The sequence below is a fragment of the Narcine bancroftii genome, chromosome 2, assembly GCF_036971445.1.
Source record: "Narcine bancroftii isolate sNarBan1 chromosome 2, sNarBan1.hap1, whole genome shotgun sequence".
Taxonomy (NCBI): domain Eukaryota; kingdom Metazoa; phylum Chordata; class Chondrichthyes; order Torpediniformes; family Narcinidae; genus Narcine; species Narcine bancroftii.
The window spans coordinates 349,400,566-349,416,744 of record NC_091470.1 but is presented as its reverse complement, the minus strand read 5'-3'; the positions used below and the strand labels follow the sequence as shown (position 1 = coordinate 349,416,744).

General features: G+C 43.2%; 1 protein-coding gene across 12 annotated transcripts in view; it reads right to left on the bottom strand.

The window, feature by feature from the left end:
* The window catches only part of tsnare1 (T-SNARE Domain Containing 1), a 962,849-nt gene that overhangs the window by 588,758 nt on the left and 357,912 nt on the right, over positions 1 to 16,179 (bottom strand). For all 12 annotated transcript variants that reach the window (XM_069922261.1, XM_069922260.1, XM_069922262.1 and 9 more), the window contains one exon: positions 13,394 to 13,463. In XM_069922261.1, the coding sequence (XP_069778362.1) occupies positions 13,394 to 13,463 (70 nt within the window). The remainder of the gene's footprint in view (positions 1 to 13,393; positions 13,464 to 16,179) is intronic.

Genomic DNA, 16,179 nt, shown 5'->3' with positions numbered 1-16,179 from the left:
TGCAAGTTCTTGTCTGAGCATGTTTTTATGCTTTCTCAGTATTCCAATATAAATCTTGGCTTTTGAGCAGTGCTGTTCAAAGGCCCCCTTTCTTCCAGTGTCCTCCACAAGGTGCTTATTTTAAATTAGTGATAAGGGAGGGAAAATGTGAGATGATTTCCTCCTCTGACCTCAATCAAAGTCAATACCAAAAAGTCTCCTAGTTTCTACAGCTCTGATGAATACCATCTCCCACCAGGTTCAGGAACAGCTCCATCATCAGACTCCTCAACAACAAACTCCATCAGGACTCATTTAAGGACTCTCCTTTCTGCACTTGATTGATGTTTTTCTTCTCTATATTGCACAGCCAGTTTGTTCATGTTTCTACATTTCTTGACATGTGCAGGTTACGTACTTTTTCTTGCACTACCAATAGGTGGAAATTCTGCCTCACCCGCAGGAAATCGAAATCTCAGGGTTGTATGTGATGTCATGTATGCACTCTGACAATGTCTGAAATCTATATTAGCTTGTCTTTTGATGCAGTACGAACAAGTCCAGCTTTGAAATGTTAGTGAATCTATCCTCTTAGAAGATAGGTAGCGGACATTTTCATTGGATGGCCTTACAATAATATGAATCTGACCTTTATTTTAACCTGCATTTTTCCATATTTCACTGCAATATATCACATTTGAAACCTAATCTGCAGTCACAGGACATCAGCCCCTGCAGCTAAGACTCCAAAGTTTTTAACCATATTTTTATCTCTAACTCACTAATGCTAGTTCAAACGCTGAGGATTAATTCCGCACTTGAACGTCTCCATACAAAAAAAAACCATGGTAGCTTTCGGCTACTTAATTATCAACGAGGTTTGTTTTTCTCAACATTTTGCACCTTCTCGCCTCCCGAGCAATGGAATAGTGAAGACAGCTGCCTTCACTGGCCCTTCGAGACATACAGGAGATGCTGCGACCTGCAGCAAAGAATAATCCGCTGGAGGAGCTCAGCGGGCAGAGAAAAAAAAAAGAATGGTTGATATTCCGGGCCTGAGGCTTGTTGAAAGGTTGTTTCCCCCCCTCCCCCACCACCCCTAGAAGATGAAGGAACGGCGGTTGACAACTTAGAGGGGAATCCACAGATGGAGGTGTCCACTTTATTCTTCTTCGTATTTGAAGTTGCAGGACTATGAGAGGTCAAAGCAGCCCAGGCAAATTGGTGCAATGTGTTTCGCAGATTGTGCACCTGCAACTATAGTGCATTATTGATGGAGAAAATGAAGTGCTTCCATGCTTTCGCAAGATTTTTTTTTGTGTTACCACCCTCTGTGTGAAAAGGTGCAAAATACTGATTACTGTACTGGAATGGGTGCAGTGGAGATTCATCAGGTTATTGCCTGGATTGGTGGACTTTACTTACGCAAAGAGGTAGGAGAGACTGGGTTTGAAGTCTGTGAGATGACCCGACTGAGGAATGCTAAGTGATATCATCCAGGCAAATGGTAAATCCTCAATGGTGCTCCTGAATTATGCCAATAGATGGCGGTAAAGCTGAGAGTGTAGAGGGGTGATCACCAGCACAATGAGGGCAGAGTGGGAGTGGTTGGACAGGGACCTATCAGGGATAGGCCAATGGTTCCCAATCTTCTGTCTTCCAATCATGTACCACCTTAAGTAATCCCTTATTAACCATAGAGCACCTACGGATGTCATAGGTACTCTGTGATTAGGAGGGGATTACTTACGGTGGCATGTGAGTGGAAAAAAAAGTTGAGAACCACTGAGATAGGTGAACCAAGGAGAGGTGATAAGAGAAAAGTGATTTTTGCTTCAAATTCCATTATCTGCGAACTCTTGTCACACCCGCTTTCTCCAGCAGTTTTTTTTTGCTCCAGATTCCAGTGTCTATCGTCTCATGTGTGTCCCCTTTTTCAAACTCCTTTCTTTCACCTTTAACCTTTGCCTTCTTGTTATTGATTTCCTGTCCAAGGGAGAAAGATTTTAACTAATCATTCCATCTCTGCCTCTTATAATTTAGCATCTCTCAGACTGCTTTGCTCCAGGGAATGCAAACCCCGTCTATCCTACCCCTTTGCGTAAGTAAAGTCCTCCGATCCAGGTAATAACCTGATGAATCTCCACTGGACCCACTTCAGTACAGTAATCAGTATTTTGTACCTTTTCACACAGAGGGTGGTAGGTATTCAGATCAAGCTGCAAGAGGAAATGGTAGAGGCAGGCACAATTGTCACAGCTAATGGACATTTAGACAGGTAATGAATCAGAATGATATGAGCCAAATGCTTGCAAATGAGACTGGCTTGGTCAGCATGAAGGGCCTGTTTCCATGCTTTAAAATCCTAAGATTCTGTGACAATGACACTACCCTTACTGTCACAAAGCACAGGGAGCAATCCCAAGAAGTATGGCTGCTTGATGTCTCCGCGCAGCAGCGAAAGGCATCTTGTATATGTGCAAATAAGACACAAAAGGAGGACATGCAGGCTTGGCATCATATCGTCTAATGGGGGGGGGGGGGGCATTAGGGTGACAACATGGGGGGAGGAGAGTTCTTATATCATGTGCTTATGCTATTCACACTAGTGCTGTAGGTGGGGGAAGTACAATAACTCATTTGGGGGGGGGGGGATGCCCACCTTGGTGCTGGCCCTGAGGACATGGTCATGTTACCATATATATCCCATATACACGTACAGTGCGTTTCAAAAAAAGTTTTTAAACCATATTGCAAAAGCAAAAAATACAAACAGATAAGCACCTTAGTTATTTTATTAAATAAAAGTTCTTGCACAAAACTTTTGTTGACTATATAAATCGATCAAAAACCTAGCTATTTCAACATAAATCAGTGATTTTCTGCTCGAGGCCTTTTTCCTATTCAATGATTTAGCATTCCGCATATTACATATCATACAGTGCAAATAAAGAACTGAAAAAAGTGAATATGGAAGCTCACTCATCCTCCTTCAAAGTCCACAACTACTCCACTCAACGTCAATGAGCAAGCACTGCTGAAGATCGCACCAGAACTATGTGCCTTCACTGAGCATTCCTGAATCCTCTGTCTTCGGGCCCACCACGGACGCGCCAACCAGCCACAGGAAACTAACCCACCGTGCATGCGCCAGCCAGCCCCGGTGCTCCAATCGATCACACATGTGTCAGCCGGCACTCGTAATGTGCATCAAAAGAAACGTGGCCGCACATGGCCCACGGGCCCCAGCAGGCTGCATTTAACAGGGAAGTGGCATTTGCCTTGTCATTTCTGTGGTTTCTGTCCCCTAATCTGTTCTCCATTTGGGGGGGTAAGGGCTTATACCCAAAAATGGAGGACAAATTAATGTAATTAATCGAGGTAGCACCAGATGGAGGACAGAGTTCTAAAAAGTCTAAAATCTCGCCACCCTAGGCACAAGGCTAAATGCCTGGTCAAAAAGGAAATCATGTAACACATGGAATTCTTCAGATGCTTGATTTTAGTAAAAACAGAGACGCTGAAGGAGCGCAGCCAGTCTCACAGCATCTATAGGAGGTATGTGGTGATAGGTTTCCTCCATTGTATATAGTTACTGTTGGCTACTGTACATATGGAGCTGGCCCGCCCACGGATGACTCATACCCTATGACTCTTCCCCTGTGGTCCTGGGCCATAAAGGTCAAGCCACCTCTCCCTTCCCTCCATTCCTATACCTGGATCCAGGCCAGCAAGGTTCTTCTGTACATTAAAGCCTCAGCTTAGTCTTTGTGGCTACTGGTGGTGCTTAAGAAGATAAAGATACATTACTGACATTTTGGGCCTGACTCCTCCCTCAAGAAAAGGAAATCCTGATCTATATCAATCTTTATCCTTCTTCCAAGGCTACTTGATCTTAAAAATCACATCTGCTCAGTTGAAAATTTTGCGCTCGTTCAGCCAGCAACCAAACTAATCTTGAAGAATGTGTGGAAACCCGATGAAAGGAGGTGACAAGGGCAACAGGGCAGACAGGATGAACAGTGAGCAGGTTGTGAGTCACAATGTAGGCTGCAGAATTTCTGCAATACTGTGATTGCTGCTGGACAAAGTAGTCCTAGAAATACAAGGGGCAAAATCAAAAATGTTGCTAGTACATGGAGCAAGGCTTGCAATGGCCCCTTTGCAATAAGTCAGTAACAATGTCAGTGATAGTTGAAAGGCAACAATAGGTGCTGGTAATCCGTCATCGATGCAATGGAAATAGAGGGGACATTCGGATGAACGTCTTCAGGGAATCAATGTAAGCTCAGCCTATCAGACTGAGTGACATTGTGTTAAAGCCAACAATCCAATTCAAATATCAGCATCAGAAATGGTAGAATCAATGCCCTGCACATTAATTATTCATTCCTCGACAAATGAAAATGAAAAGCAATGAGAAACCCTATTTTAGGACCCCATTAAACAGGTTTGTGCCATTTCAAGTATCGTCATATCATAAATACAGATGAATCAGAGTCTCGAATTAGAGAAACAGATCAATGAGTTAGAATTTCAGAAAGATGCTACAGAAGATCAAAAAATAGAATTATCTAGGCTGAAAATGAAATATAATACTTTGCAATCTTATCAATTTGAATGCGTGATTAATAGGACTAAACAATGGTATTACGAATGGGGAGAGAAAGCACATAAGGTATTGGCGTGGTAATTAAAGAAAGAACAGATATCGAGGACTATTAATGCGGTTAGACGGAATTCTTTTATTACATAAACCTCGTGAGATTAATGATGAATTTTACTCATTTTATAAGAAGTTATATACATCTGAAGGAAAACAGGAAACTGGATCGATTGATTTTTTTAAATCACAGTTGAATTTACCGATATTAGAGGATGGAGATATACAGGAGTTAGATGAACCATTTACTGATTCAGAAATTAAAATGGCTATGCTGCAAATGCCGAACGGTAAATCGCCTGGTGATGATGGATTTTCGGTTGAATTTTATAAAATTTTTAATGATGATTTATTTACAGTGTTTGGGGATGTATTACGTCAAGTTGGAGAATATTATGATTTACCTTAGTCTTGTTCTAATGCTTTAACTACAGTAATTCCTAAAAAAAGATAGAGATCCTTTGAAAATATCTTCATATAGACCAATTTCTTTGTTAAATCTAGATTATAAAATAATAGCTAAAATATTAGCGAATAGATTGGCTAAATTTTTACTAAAGTTGATTCATATTGATCAAACAGGTTTTATAAAGAATAGATATGCTTCAGATAACATTTTGCGCGTGATTAGTTTGATTAATAGATTTCGACAATCTTTAGATCATCCGATGGTGATATCCTTAGATGCAGAAAAAGCATTTGATCGAGTTGAATGGAATTTTTTGTTTAAAGTTTTGGAGAAATTTAAGTTTAGTCCTTCTTTTATTGGTTGGATTAGGGCTCTATATAGTAAACCGGTAGCTAGAGTATTGATGAATGGTTTGATTTCGGAATCTTTTAAGTTAACTCGAACAACTCGTCAAGGTTGTCCTTTATCACCAGCTTTGTTTGCATTAGTGATTGAACCTTTAGCACAGTTGATAAGACAAAATACACAGATACAAGGTAAGAAAGTTTTAGACGAGGAGTATAAAATTAATTTATTTGCTGATGATGTATTGGTGTATTTAATAAACCCAGCTCAGTCACTTTTGCATTCGAAGGAATGTTTAATACAATATGGATGTCTTTCTGGATATAAAGTTAATTGGGAAAAAAGTGAAATATTACCGGTAAGTGAAGGAGATTATTCAGTTTATAAAAATATTATTAATTTGAAGTGGACTGATCTAATTAAATATCTGGGTATAATTTTGAATGTTAATTATCAATCTTTATATAAATTAAATTATGCTCCATTAATGAAAAAAATTAAAACTGATTTGATTAAATGGAAAGATTTACCTATCAATTTAATGAGAAGGATAAATACAATATTTGTTACAATCTATTCCGTATTTACTTGATAAATTTTTTTTTCAAGATTTAAATAAAATGGTTAGGGAGTTTTTATGGAGGGGTAAATTTCCGAGAGTAGCTTTGAATAAGTTAACCTGGAAATATGCATTAGGGGGATTACCCTTATCACATTTTCAAAATTATTATGAGGCAGCTCAATTTAAATTTATTAGTTTATTAATGGATTTGGTACGGCTCCCTAGTTGGGCTAAAATTGAGATGGCAAGTATTTCTGAATTTGAAATACATCAATTTTTGTTTAGGTGGAATACAAATTTGTTACAACAATATAATGTGCCTATACTAAAACATTTAATGAAGTTATGGATGAGGAAAAATAGAATGATAGGTTCTATCACCGTTATATAATAACCAACATTCCTTTTTCAATGTATAATCAATGTTTATTACATTGGAAATCTAAAGGTATAAAAAACTTGGGGGATTGTTTTAAAGAAGGTCACATTTTATCATTTAATCAAATGAAGGAAGATTTTGGTATTAATGAGAATTCTTTATTTGTTTATTATCAGCTGCAATCTCTAGTAAAACAAATATTTGGTAGAAATATGATTTTATCTAAATTGACTAAATTTGAATCTTTTCTTGTGATTGCACCAAAGAAGGGATATATTTCATTGATATATCAAATATTACAGGAAAGTATGGAAAAAAAGGAATGGAATAGGTCTAAGATTAAATGGGAAAGGGATATCAACTTTACTTTTTCTGAGGATGATTGGTTAGATATCTGTCATGATGGTGTTACTAGATTGATAAATGTCCATTATGCAATGGTTAAATACAATTTTTTACATCAATTGTATTTAACACCTGAAAAGCTTTTAAAAAATATGGTTTTAGTGAATCAGATTCTTGTTTTAGATGTGGTAATTCAGTTGGAACTTTTTTTCATGCTGTTTGGTTATGTGTACATATACAATCTTTTTGGAAAGCAATTCAATTGTTTTTGGAACGTTTGTATAAGATCAAAATACTTCTGGATCTGACAATATTTTTGTTGTGTGAGTTGAATCCTTTGAAAGATTTAGGATTAGATACATTTCAGATTGCTTTTGTGTATTTAGCTTTATCTGTTGCAAAACAATATACATTGTACAAGGTTCCAAGTACATGGAAAAATGCTAATGTGATTGATATTAATAGATGGCATCATGAGATGAAAACTTGTTTAGTAATGGAAAAAATTACGTATGTTTTACATGATAATTTTTTTAATAAGTGGTCTTTATATTTAGAATATTTATTTAGATTTACCTTGATTAGATTTTAGTAAATATATTTCAGTTTTCTTTTCTTTTTCTTTGGCTCTCCTAAAGAGAGTAGGCTGAGAGGGGAAAATTTGTTATCGTTCATAATATGTATTTTTATTATTGTATGTAATAACTTTGTTGAACGAATAAATATAGTTATGAAAAACCAACTGCCCACTCTTTGAGCGAATTTTCCTCGACCATCTGCCCGAGGACATCCGGCCGTTACTGGCCCGAGGAAGGTTGCTCAGAAGGCCCAAGTGCTATGGCTCAAGCGATTCCCGGAGGGCTCAATGGTCCACATGTCACGAGGTACAGGCATAACCACGCCAAGCCTGCCCCTATTGCTGGGGTAGAACACCCGGCCCCTGCAGGGGCCACCGAGCATAACCAGGGACATGGCATACACTCCGGGGATCTGCTTCTACCACCAGCGCTGGGGAGCCAAATCTCGGAAGTGTCATCAGCCCTGCTCATTCCAGGGAAACGAGCAGGATGGCTGCTGTTAATGGCTGTGGCAGATGGACAAGGACACAGCCTCCTCTACCTGCGGGACTCAGTCAGTGGCCAGTGCTTCCTCGTCGACACTGGGGCCCAGATCAGCCTACTTTCTTGAGGAGAGCCAAAGAAAAAGAAAAGAAAACTGAAATATATTTATTAAAATCTAATCAGAGTCCAGGAACCGACCTCGAGGACCTCCCCTCTGTGAGGCCAACACAACAGAGATCCGGAAGTATGGGAACAAGACAGTCCACTTCCAGATCGGCCAGCGAAAGTTCTCGTAGAGGTTCATCGTCTTGTCCCTTCCAACCGCCATCCTGGGTGCCGAGTTCCTCCTCGCCCACGGCCTCCTGGTGGACATTCGAGGTAGGTGTCAGGTAGACGTCCGGACTTTCCAGGCTGTTCGCCTCGACGCTTCCTGCACAGAGCAGATGCAGATGGCCAAGATCAGCATGCCCAGAGACGAGTTCCAGCGAATCCTGAATGAGTTTCCAGCCCTCCTCAGGCCACAGTTCTCCTCTGCCTCACCGCGCCATGGGGTGTTCCACCACATCCCCACCCAGGGCCCACCTATTCACACCAAGGCACACCGGCTCCCACCAGACAAGCTCCAGGTGGCGAAGGAAGAGTTTTCGCATGTGCTGGAGCTGGCGATCATTCAGCACCCTGAAAGCCCGTGGGCCTCGCCACTCCATCTGGTCCTGAAAGCCTCAGGCGGCTAGCGCCCCTGCAGAGACTATCGACGGCTCAACGAGGCGACAGTTCCTGACCGTTACCCCATCCGTCACATCCAGGAATTTACGGCCAACCTGCATGGTTGCAAGGGTTTTCTCCAAGGTTGACCTGGTGCGCGGATATCACCAGATCCCGGTGCACTCTGAGGACATACCCAAGATGGCCATCATCCCCCTTTCGGCTTGTTCGAATTCCATCACATGCCGTTCGGGCTAAAGAACACCACTCAGACCTTCCAGCACCTCATGGACTCAGTGAGCAGGGACCTGGATTTCATCTTCATTTACTTGGACGACATCCACGTCGCTAGCAGGGATTGGGCGCAACACAAGGCCCACCTGTGCACCCTCTTCTCACGGCTGGCTGACTTTGGCCTCACCATCAACCCAGCCAAGTGCCAGTTCGGGAAAGAGTCCATGCAGTTCCTGGGCCATACCATCACGGCCGAAGGAGCCACACCTGCCGCTACGAAGACCGCCACTATCAAGGAGTTCCCACGCCAGGTCAACCTCAAGGGGCTGCAGGAGTTCGCGGGTCTGGTCAACTTCTGCAACCGATTCATCCCAGGAGCCGCACGCATCATGCAGCCGCTATTCGCCCTCATCACAGCCAAGCACAAACTGCTTACCTGAACCACAGAGGCCCGCAGTGCATTCAAGGCCACCAAGGATGCCTTCGCGAAGGCTACCATGCTCACCGACCGCACACTGACCTGCATATGGCACTCTCCGTCGATGCCTCTGCCACAGCCGTCAGCGCCATCCTGGAGCAGCAGGTGAATGGACAATGGAAGCCACTGGCATTCTTCAGCTGGCTTCTCCGCCCACCAGAGTGCAAGTATAGCGCCTTTGACCGTGAGTTACTGGGTATGTACCTGGCAGTTGGAATTTCTGCTAGTTCTTGGAGGGGAGGACTTTTACCATCTTCACTGACCATAAACCCCTCACTCAGGCTCTCGCAACGGCAAAGTATCCCTGGTTGGCCCGCCAACAGCGTCACCTCTCCTTCATGTTGGAGTTTACCACTGACATTCGGCACAAAGCAGGGTAGGACAATATGGTCGCCAATGCACTCTCATGACCGGCTATCTGCGCGCTGACACCTGGTCCTGGTCTTCAGGACTGCCATCACGGGCCTGCAGTTCCGAGACCTCCTGACTCCTAGCGGCGAAGGCACCATCCTGTGTGATGTCTCCATGGCACCCCACAGCCAGTGGTTCCCCAGCAGTGGAGCAAGCAAGTCTTCCATCACATCCACGACCTTTCGCACCTATCCATCAGATCCACGGTCCATATGGTGGCAGAGCGGTTCATCTGGCATGGGTTGCGGAAGCAGATCGCGGGCTGGACCAGAACATGTACCCATTGCCAGATGTCCAAGGTGCACAGGCACTAGGGCGCCCGTGCAAGAGTTCGAGCACGTCTGGGAACGGTTAAGCCACATTCACGTGGACATAGTTGTGCCCTTACCAGTTTCCTGGGGTAATTGTTACCTATTCATGGTGGTAGACCGCACCACTCGTTGGCCCGAGGTGATCCCGATGCCGGGCGCCTCCACGGATTCCTGCTCCCGAGCGTTGTTGCACGGTTGGGTCACCCGGTTCGGCATTCCGAATCATCTCATCAATGATCGGAGCTCCCAGTTCACCTCTGCGCTCTGGGCACAGCTCACCTACAGGTTGGGGATAGAGCTACACCGCACCATGGCCTATCAGCCGCAGACCAATGGGCTGGTGAGTGTCTGCACCGCCACCCTAAGTTGGCACTTATGGCCCGACTCACCAGTCCCGACTGGGTGGACGAACTGCCTTGGGTGCTCCTGGGCATCCACTCCACACCCAAGGAGGATCTGCAGGCATCATCAACTGAGCTGGTCTACGGCGCACCGCTGGCATTGCCCGGTGAGTTCATCAATGCGCCTCACAACCCCCAGTGGTCGCCGCAAGAGCTACTTCCCCGCCTCCGGGCCCACTTGGACTCTTTCGCAGCCCCACCACTACCCAGACACAGCACACGGCCATCTTACGTCCCCAGTGAGCTACACTCCACAGAGTACATTTTTATTCGGCTGGACCCGCCCGCGGCACCTCTGCAGAGACCTTACAAGGGGCCGTACAGGGTTGTCCAGCGTTCAGGGTCTACGTTCATGCTGGACATCGGCAGCAGGCGGACTCTGTTTACTGTGGACAGGCTGAAGCCAGCTCACTTCAACCCTATAGAACCAGTGATTGTGGCCCAACCCAAGAAGCGAGGCCATCCAGCTTAAAAAGTACATTGGCGCCAGTTCTGAGGGGGGGGGGGGGGGGCTGTGTGTCGGCATGCCATTAGGCAGGTGAACCGGCCCCGCTTGGAATCCACGCGGCCGGACAAAATGGCACCGTCGGGGGTGTCTCCTTCTTTTCAGCACTGGCCTCAGAAGCCCGCAATGGGGGACCACGTGACGCCCAAGTGACGTTGGCGCCCCCCCAGCGCGGTTCTCAGCCAGATCCGGGCTGGGAGTATAAGTCCAGCCCGGCAGCCAGCAATAAACTGGTTTTCTGCTCATTGAGCTCAACCCGTCTGGTTGTGTGTTCTTTCAGTAGCAGCGAAGCTGCCGCTACACACTACAATTAAATTGAAAACACTTCAAATTTACATGTTTGGGTGCATTTAATTACAATTGTAAATTAATTTCTGGAAAAATGAAACCTAATTTAAAATGTCCAATTATTATTAAATTTACTTTCATCCATAAGAAGCCAGCATATCCATAGGGAGGCACTGTTTAGTGAAGTTATGCAAAGAAGGCTCTATTAAATAATTAATTTCAATCATAAACTAAACAGCATTAAACATAATGCATTAATTAACAACCTGTAAAATATATAATTTTACATGTTTGACATAAGCCAACAAGGCCTGATCTAATTTCAATTTTCTAAAAGTTGTCCAACAACCCCACCAGAAGGCAGGTAGCAACTTCAAAGTTGCAACATTAGTTTCGAAGCTTTCTGGGCTTAGTTAAATTTCCATTTATTCCTTGCAGTCATACACAACCACAAAAATAATTAACCATTAACTGGCTCCATTGGTAAATTTTTGTTGCAACGTATACAAAGTTATAAAGCTATAAAACGAGACCAAATGAATTGTGCAGAGAGAGAAAAAAAAACGCGTAAGATTCCACAGATGCACATAAATCAGGTGAAAACACACAGAAATGTGTGGAGAAACTCTAGCAGCATCCTTATGAGGGTAAAATTATATCACCAATGTTTTGGGCCTGAGTTCTTCTTCAAGGAATAAGCAAAAAAGAGGAAGGTGCAAGAATAAAGAGACTGACAACTGGTATTTTGTCCGTACCAACAAAAGGTGTTAATTGGATATAAGATGAGAGGTGAGAATGGATTTTGGCTTTCCAGCCACAGGAAGTTGGCAGAGAGAAAAGGGGAGAGAGAGAGAAAGAGACAGAGAGGCCTTTTTGTAGTGAAAAAAAGTTACATTGCTTAACTTACTTTGTGAAAGCTGTGAAGACAGATTCAGGGAGCAGACTCCGATCAACCTGGGGGGGTAGAGTCAGCGGTGGAGTGGCTCCCTTCACCTTCTCCGCGAAGGCAATGCCGCTAAAAGCGACTGCGAAGGGGGCAGGCTGATAACGTCAGGCTGACATCATCAGCCCGCGACCAGGAGCGGGATTTTTAAAATCCTATATACCGTAATAAAGCTAATTACATTGCTCAGGAGATCTGACTGAGTCCTAAGACTCCTTGAACTCTTGAACACCAGTGATCTTACCTGCCCTTCAGTCGCCATTTCAGGTGTAGGCGGCTTTCCCTTCTTGGCAGGTACAGATGATGGCACGGCGACAGGTGGAGCTACTGCACCACTCGCCCTGCCTCCCTCAGCTCCAGAAGATGGCTCCAGACGCTGCTGAGTTGAAAGCAACGCTGGATCTGCCTTGTAGGCCTTCTGCATATAAAGGTAATTTCAACTTTTTTTTCTTTTCATTGAGCCACCTTCAAGGCGGTGTTAAACCATAAAAATGCTGAAAGAGAGAGAGAGAGAGCGCGAGCTGGGGCAGAAGGCGATAGATGTTTAACGGAAATCAGAGAAATTGATGTTAATGCCATGTGATTGGAGTGTGCCCAGTCGGAAGATGAGGTTTTGGTTCTCCAATTTGCGGGTGGTCTCAGACATGAATCAGGAACATGTCAGAACTGAAACTGGTTCATGCCCACAGTGACACCTTATCACCTCCGGAAACAGTTTGGCCAAGGTTAGATTAAATCTGAATGCTTTTAAGATTAGGCCTGAGCCTAAAGTAGTCCTCCACCAGAGTTGTTCTCGTTTAGGTTAAAGGGTAGCTTCATGTACAATGTACATGGCCACTACTCTATCTGTCCTCAAGCTACATTATTTACTGAATATCTTTCACTGTCAGTAATTAGAAGAAATGAAAAAGAAAAATAGCGTAATTTCTGGGTTATTAGGTTTGAGATATATATTTTCAGCAAACCAAAATAAATGAATACTAATAAAAAGTTACTTCCCTTAGCCTAATGCATCCAACAATTCATTCATCTTTATTAAAGGGTAATTGCATCTTATCAACTTGCCCCGAGCAAAATCAGTTTGAAACACTTATTAAAATGAGTGGCAGTTTCTATATTCAAGAATAGATTGTCCTTTATTTCAACTCCTACCAACATGGTTAAAATTCATGATGGAAAAGGCAAAATTAGGTTTAAATTTCACATTATGATGGTTTTATGAGCTTTCTCAGTCCAGTTTTACAGTGGTGAATCGATGACCATTTTGTATGGGTCCATTACTCACAGATATAAAATTACACAATGCAACTGGAGCATAACAGCAGACAAAGCCATTAGTCTTTTCATGAAAATCTATATCAAAAATTGACTCACAGTCCATCTCTGAGCTCTTGTGCATCATTAGATGTCCCAAGAGCTTGCAAGCTCTTCTCTAAGGAAGTCACTGTAAAGGAAAGGTGAGGATTAATGAGAAGGGGAGGTTGAAACACCTATTGCTGAAAGGTCAGGAACTTCCATGGTCACCAAGTGTTTAAGTTTTTGCATGATCTGGGAAAGATTTATTTATACAATATATTTCAAAACTAGAGATTTCACATTTCTTTTCCACAGAATTAAAAGTGATGATTAGGGAGTATTTCACTCAAATTGTTCAATACGGTACAAAACAGAGGGTAACTTATATCGTTATTATAGTGCAGACTGAGCAAGCAAATAATGAGATGAACATCCAATTATGACCTTGTCTTTGCTATTTCTTCTTTTAACACATTGTATAATAAAGTCATTCTGATAAAACCTCTCTACTCAATTTCTATCAACAAATCCAAACACAGTTTATGTTTCAATAATATAACTCTCAAATAATTTAAATTAATAAACTGCTTGCAACCACCACACATCCCAAGTGGTTTCATGAATCAAATCCTCAGAATATCAAGGCCATCTCCAATTCAGCAAAGTGGGACATTTGATGCCCCTTCAGCACTTGAAGTTTTGCAATCCACAAAGATGAAAGAGGGGTAAGGCTAGATTGGTCTTTAATTCCGTTCCATGCATGAACACAATGAACCGAATAGTCTTCAGCCTGGTAATAGCAGGTTCACACACCAACAGATTCAAAGAGTTTCTTCCCCACAGGCATCAGGCTTCTGAATGGACATATGACCATTACACAGCAGCAAAAATAGTCTATTCAGCCTATTGAGTCTGCCCCGCCATTTAATCACGAGCTGATCAATTTTCTCACTTAGCCCCCCTGTCCGGCCTTCTTCCCATAACCTTTGATTCCTTGGCTAATCAAGAATCTATCAATCTCTGTTTTAAATCAAACCAATGACTTGGCCTCCACAACCACCTGTGGCAACAGATTGACCACCCTCTGGCTGAAGAAATTCCTCTGCATCTCTGTTCTAAGCGGACACCCTTCAATCCAGAAGTTGTGCCCTTTGGTCCAAGACTTGCCCATCATGGGAAACAGCCTTTGTACATCTACACTGTCCCATGCTGCCTTTCCTATATACCCACTGATTTTTTTTCACTGCACTGTGACGTGCTTGTGCTCTTCTTTGCATTATTATATGCAAGTTAGACTTGCTGGACTGCTCGCAGAGCAAATCCTTCTTAAAGTACCAGTAATAATGTGACAATAAACGAACTTGACAAATGGCTGGGAAAATGAGCTCCATGCAGGCTTCTCTACAGCCTTGTAATCTTATCGGGCAACACACCTTATACACTTTACACCAGCATTTTACTACTGACTTTCCTACAGAGGGTAGGTGAGCTACAAACAAGAGGACATAGATTAAGGGTGAAATGGGAAAGTTTAGGAGTAAAATCAGGGGACACTTCTTCACACAGAGAAATGGGACTGTGGAATGAGCTGCCAGCTGACGTGGTGAATGCAGGCTCAATTTTAACATTTAATACAAATTTGGACAGGTAAACGGATGGAAGATGTATGGAGGGCTATGGACTGGGTGCAGGTAAGTGGGACGAGGCAGGAGAATAGTTCAGCAGGGCTGAAGGGCCTGTTTCTGTTCTGTGATCTTCTATGGTTCTTTTAAGTCTTTTCCCATGTCCTCAGCAGCTGAAGTTGTGGACTGCGTCACTTTTGGTGCTACCAATATCTGCAAAACATCTCTCTCTCTTACAGCAGAGCCATTAACCTTAGTGACCTACTGGGCACATATCACCACACAACTAATCTTGACTTTATTCACAGTGTTCACTATTAAGGTGTTGATCAATGTATTCAAAGGTCAAGTTAAACCATTCACAATTCAGCAGTGGAGCTGTGTAAAATGTTGTTCTTATTTGTGCACCCACCCACCAAATCACAACTCAAGGCTCATCTCCAACCTTTCATCAGCCACCACCATTCCCAGCCCCCAAGAAGCCCTGGGTCCTAGAAGCCCAGCCTCAGATATTACACTGTCAACATCTGGATGGGGATGTCAAATTGACCACATTTATCGTCATGATCATGAACTGCACAGGTTGTGGTTCTTGCTTAAAGAAAAAACTCAAGGGTAAGGTTATGATGAAGAGAGGGTGAAATTGTGAGGTGAATACTTACACCCTCAGCAACCTGCAAATAAAAATGCTGGTAGGATGAGCAGAGATGTCAGATGCAGGATTCTGTCTAAGGATACTCCTTGTTTTGTCTCTCCATTGGTAGTGATTGGGTTGGTAGAGGGGCTTGTGGGGGGAGGATGCCGTTGTTCCACAATCCCATTTCTGCCAACTCCGAATGTGCACTTCAATGCCTTGCTGAGAGCCAGATATGTTGAAGCTAGCAGTGCATGTAAACTATAAGGCATGAAGGTGAGGCCTAGCAAAAAAGGGACAGGCTTGTAAAGCTGTCATGGTCTACGGGCATTGTCAGTGGATGAGTGAGGCAGTGGCTACAGACAAAATGTAGGTGAGGTTTGATGTAGCATTTGAAGATGCGCCAGTCAATGAAGCTCAGGGCACTGATCTTGATCACCTTTGCCGGGAACCTAATTGAGGTGTCTGAGATCATTAAACATGATAAGATAGATCAGGAAAATCTATTTCCTCAGGTGCTGACAGTGTGATTGCTATAAAAACGCAGAAATGCTGGAGGAACTCAGCAGGTCTCGCAGTATCCATAGGAGGTAAAGATGTACATCCGA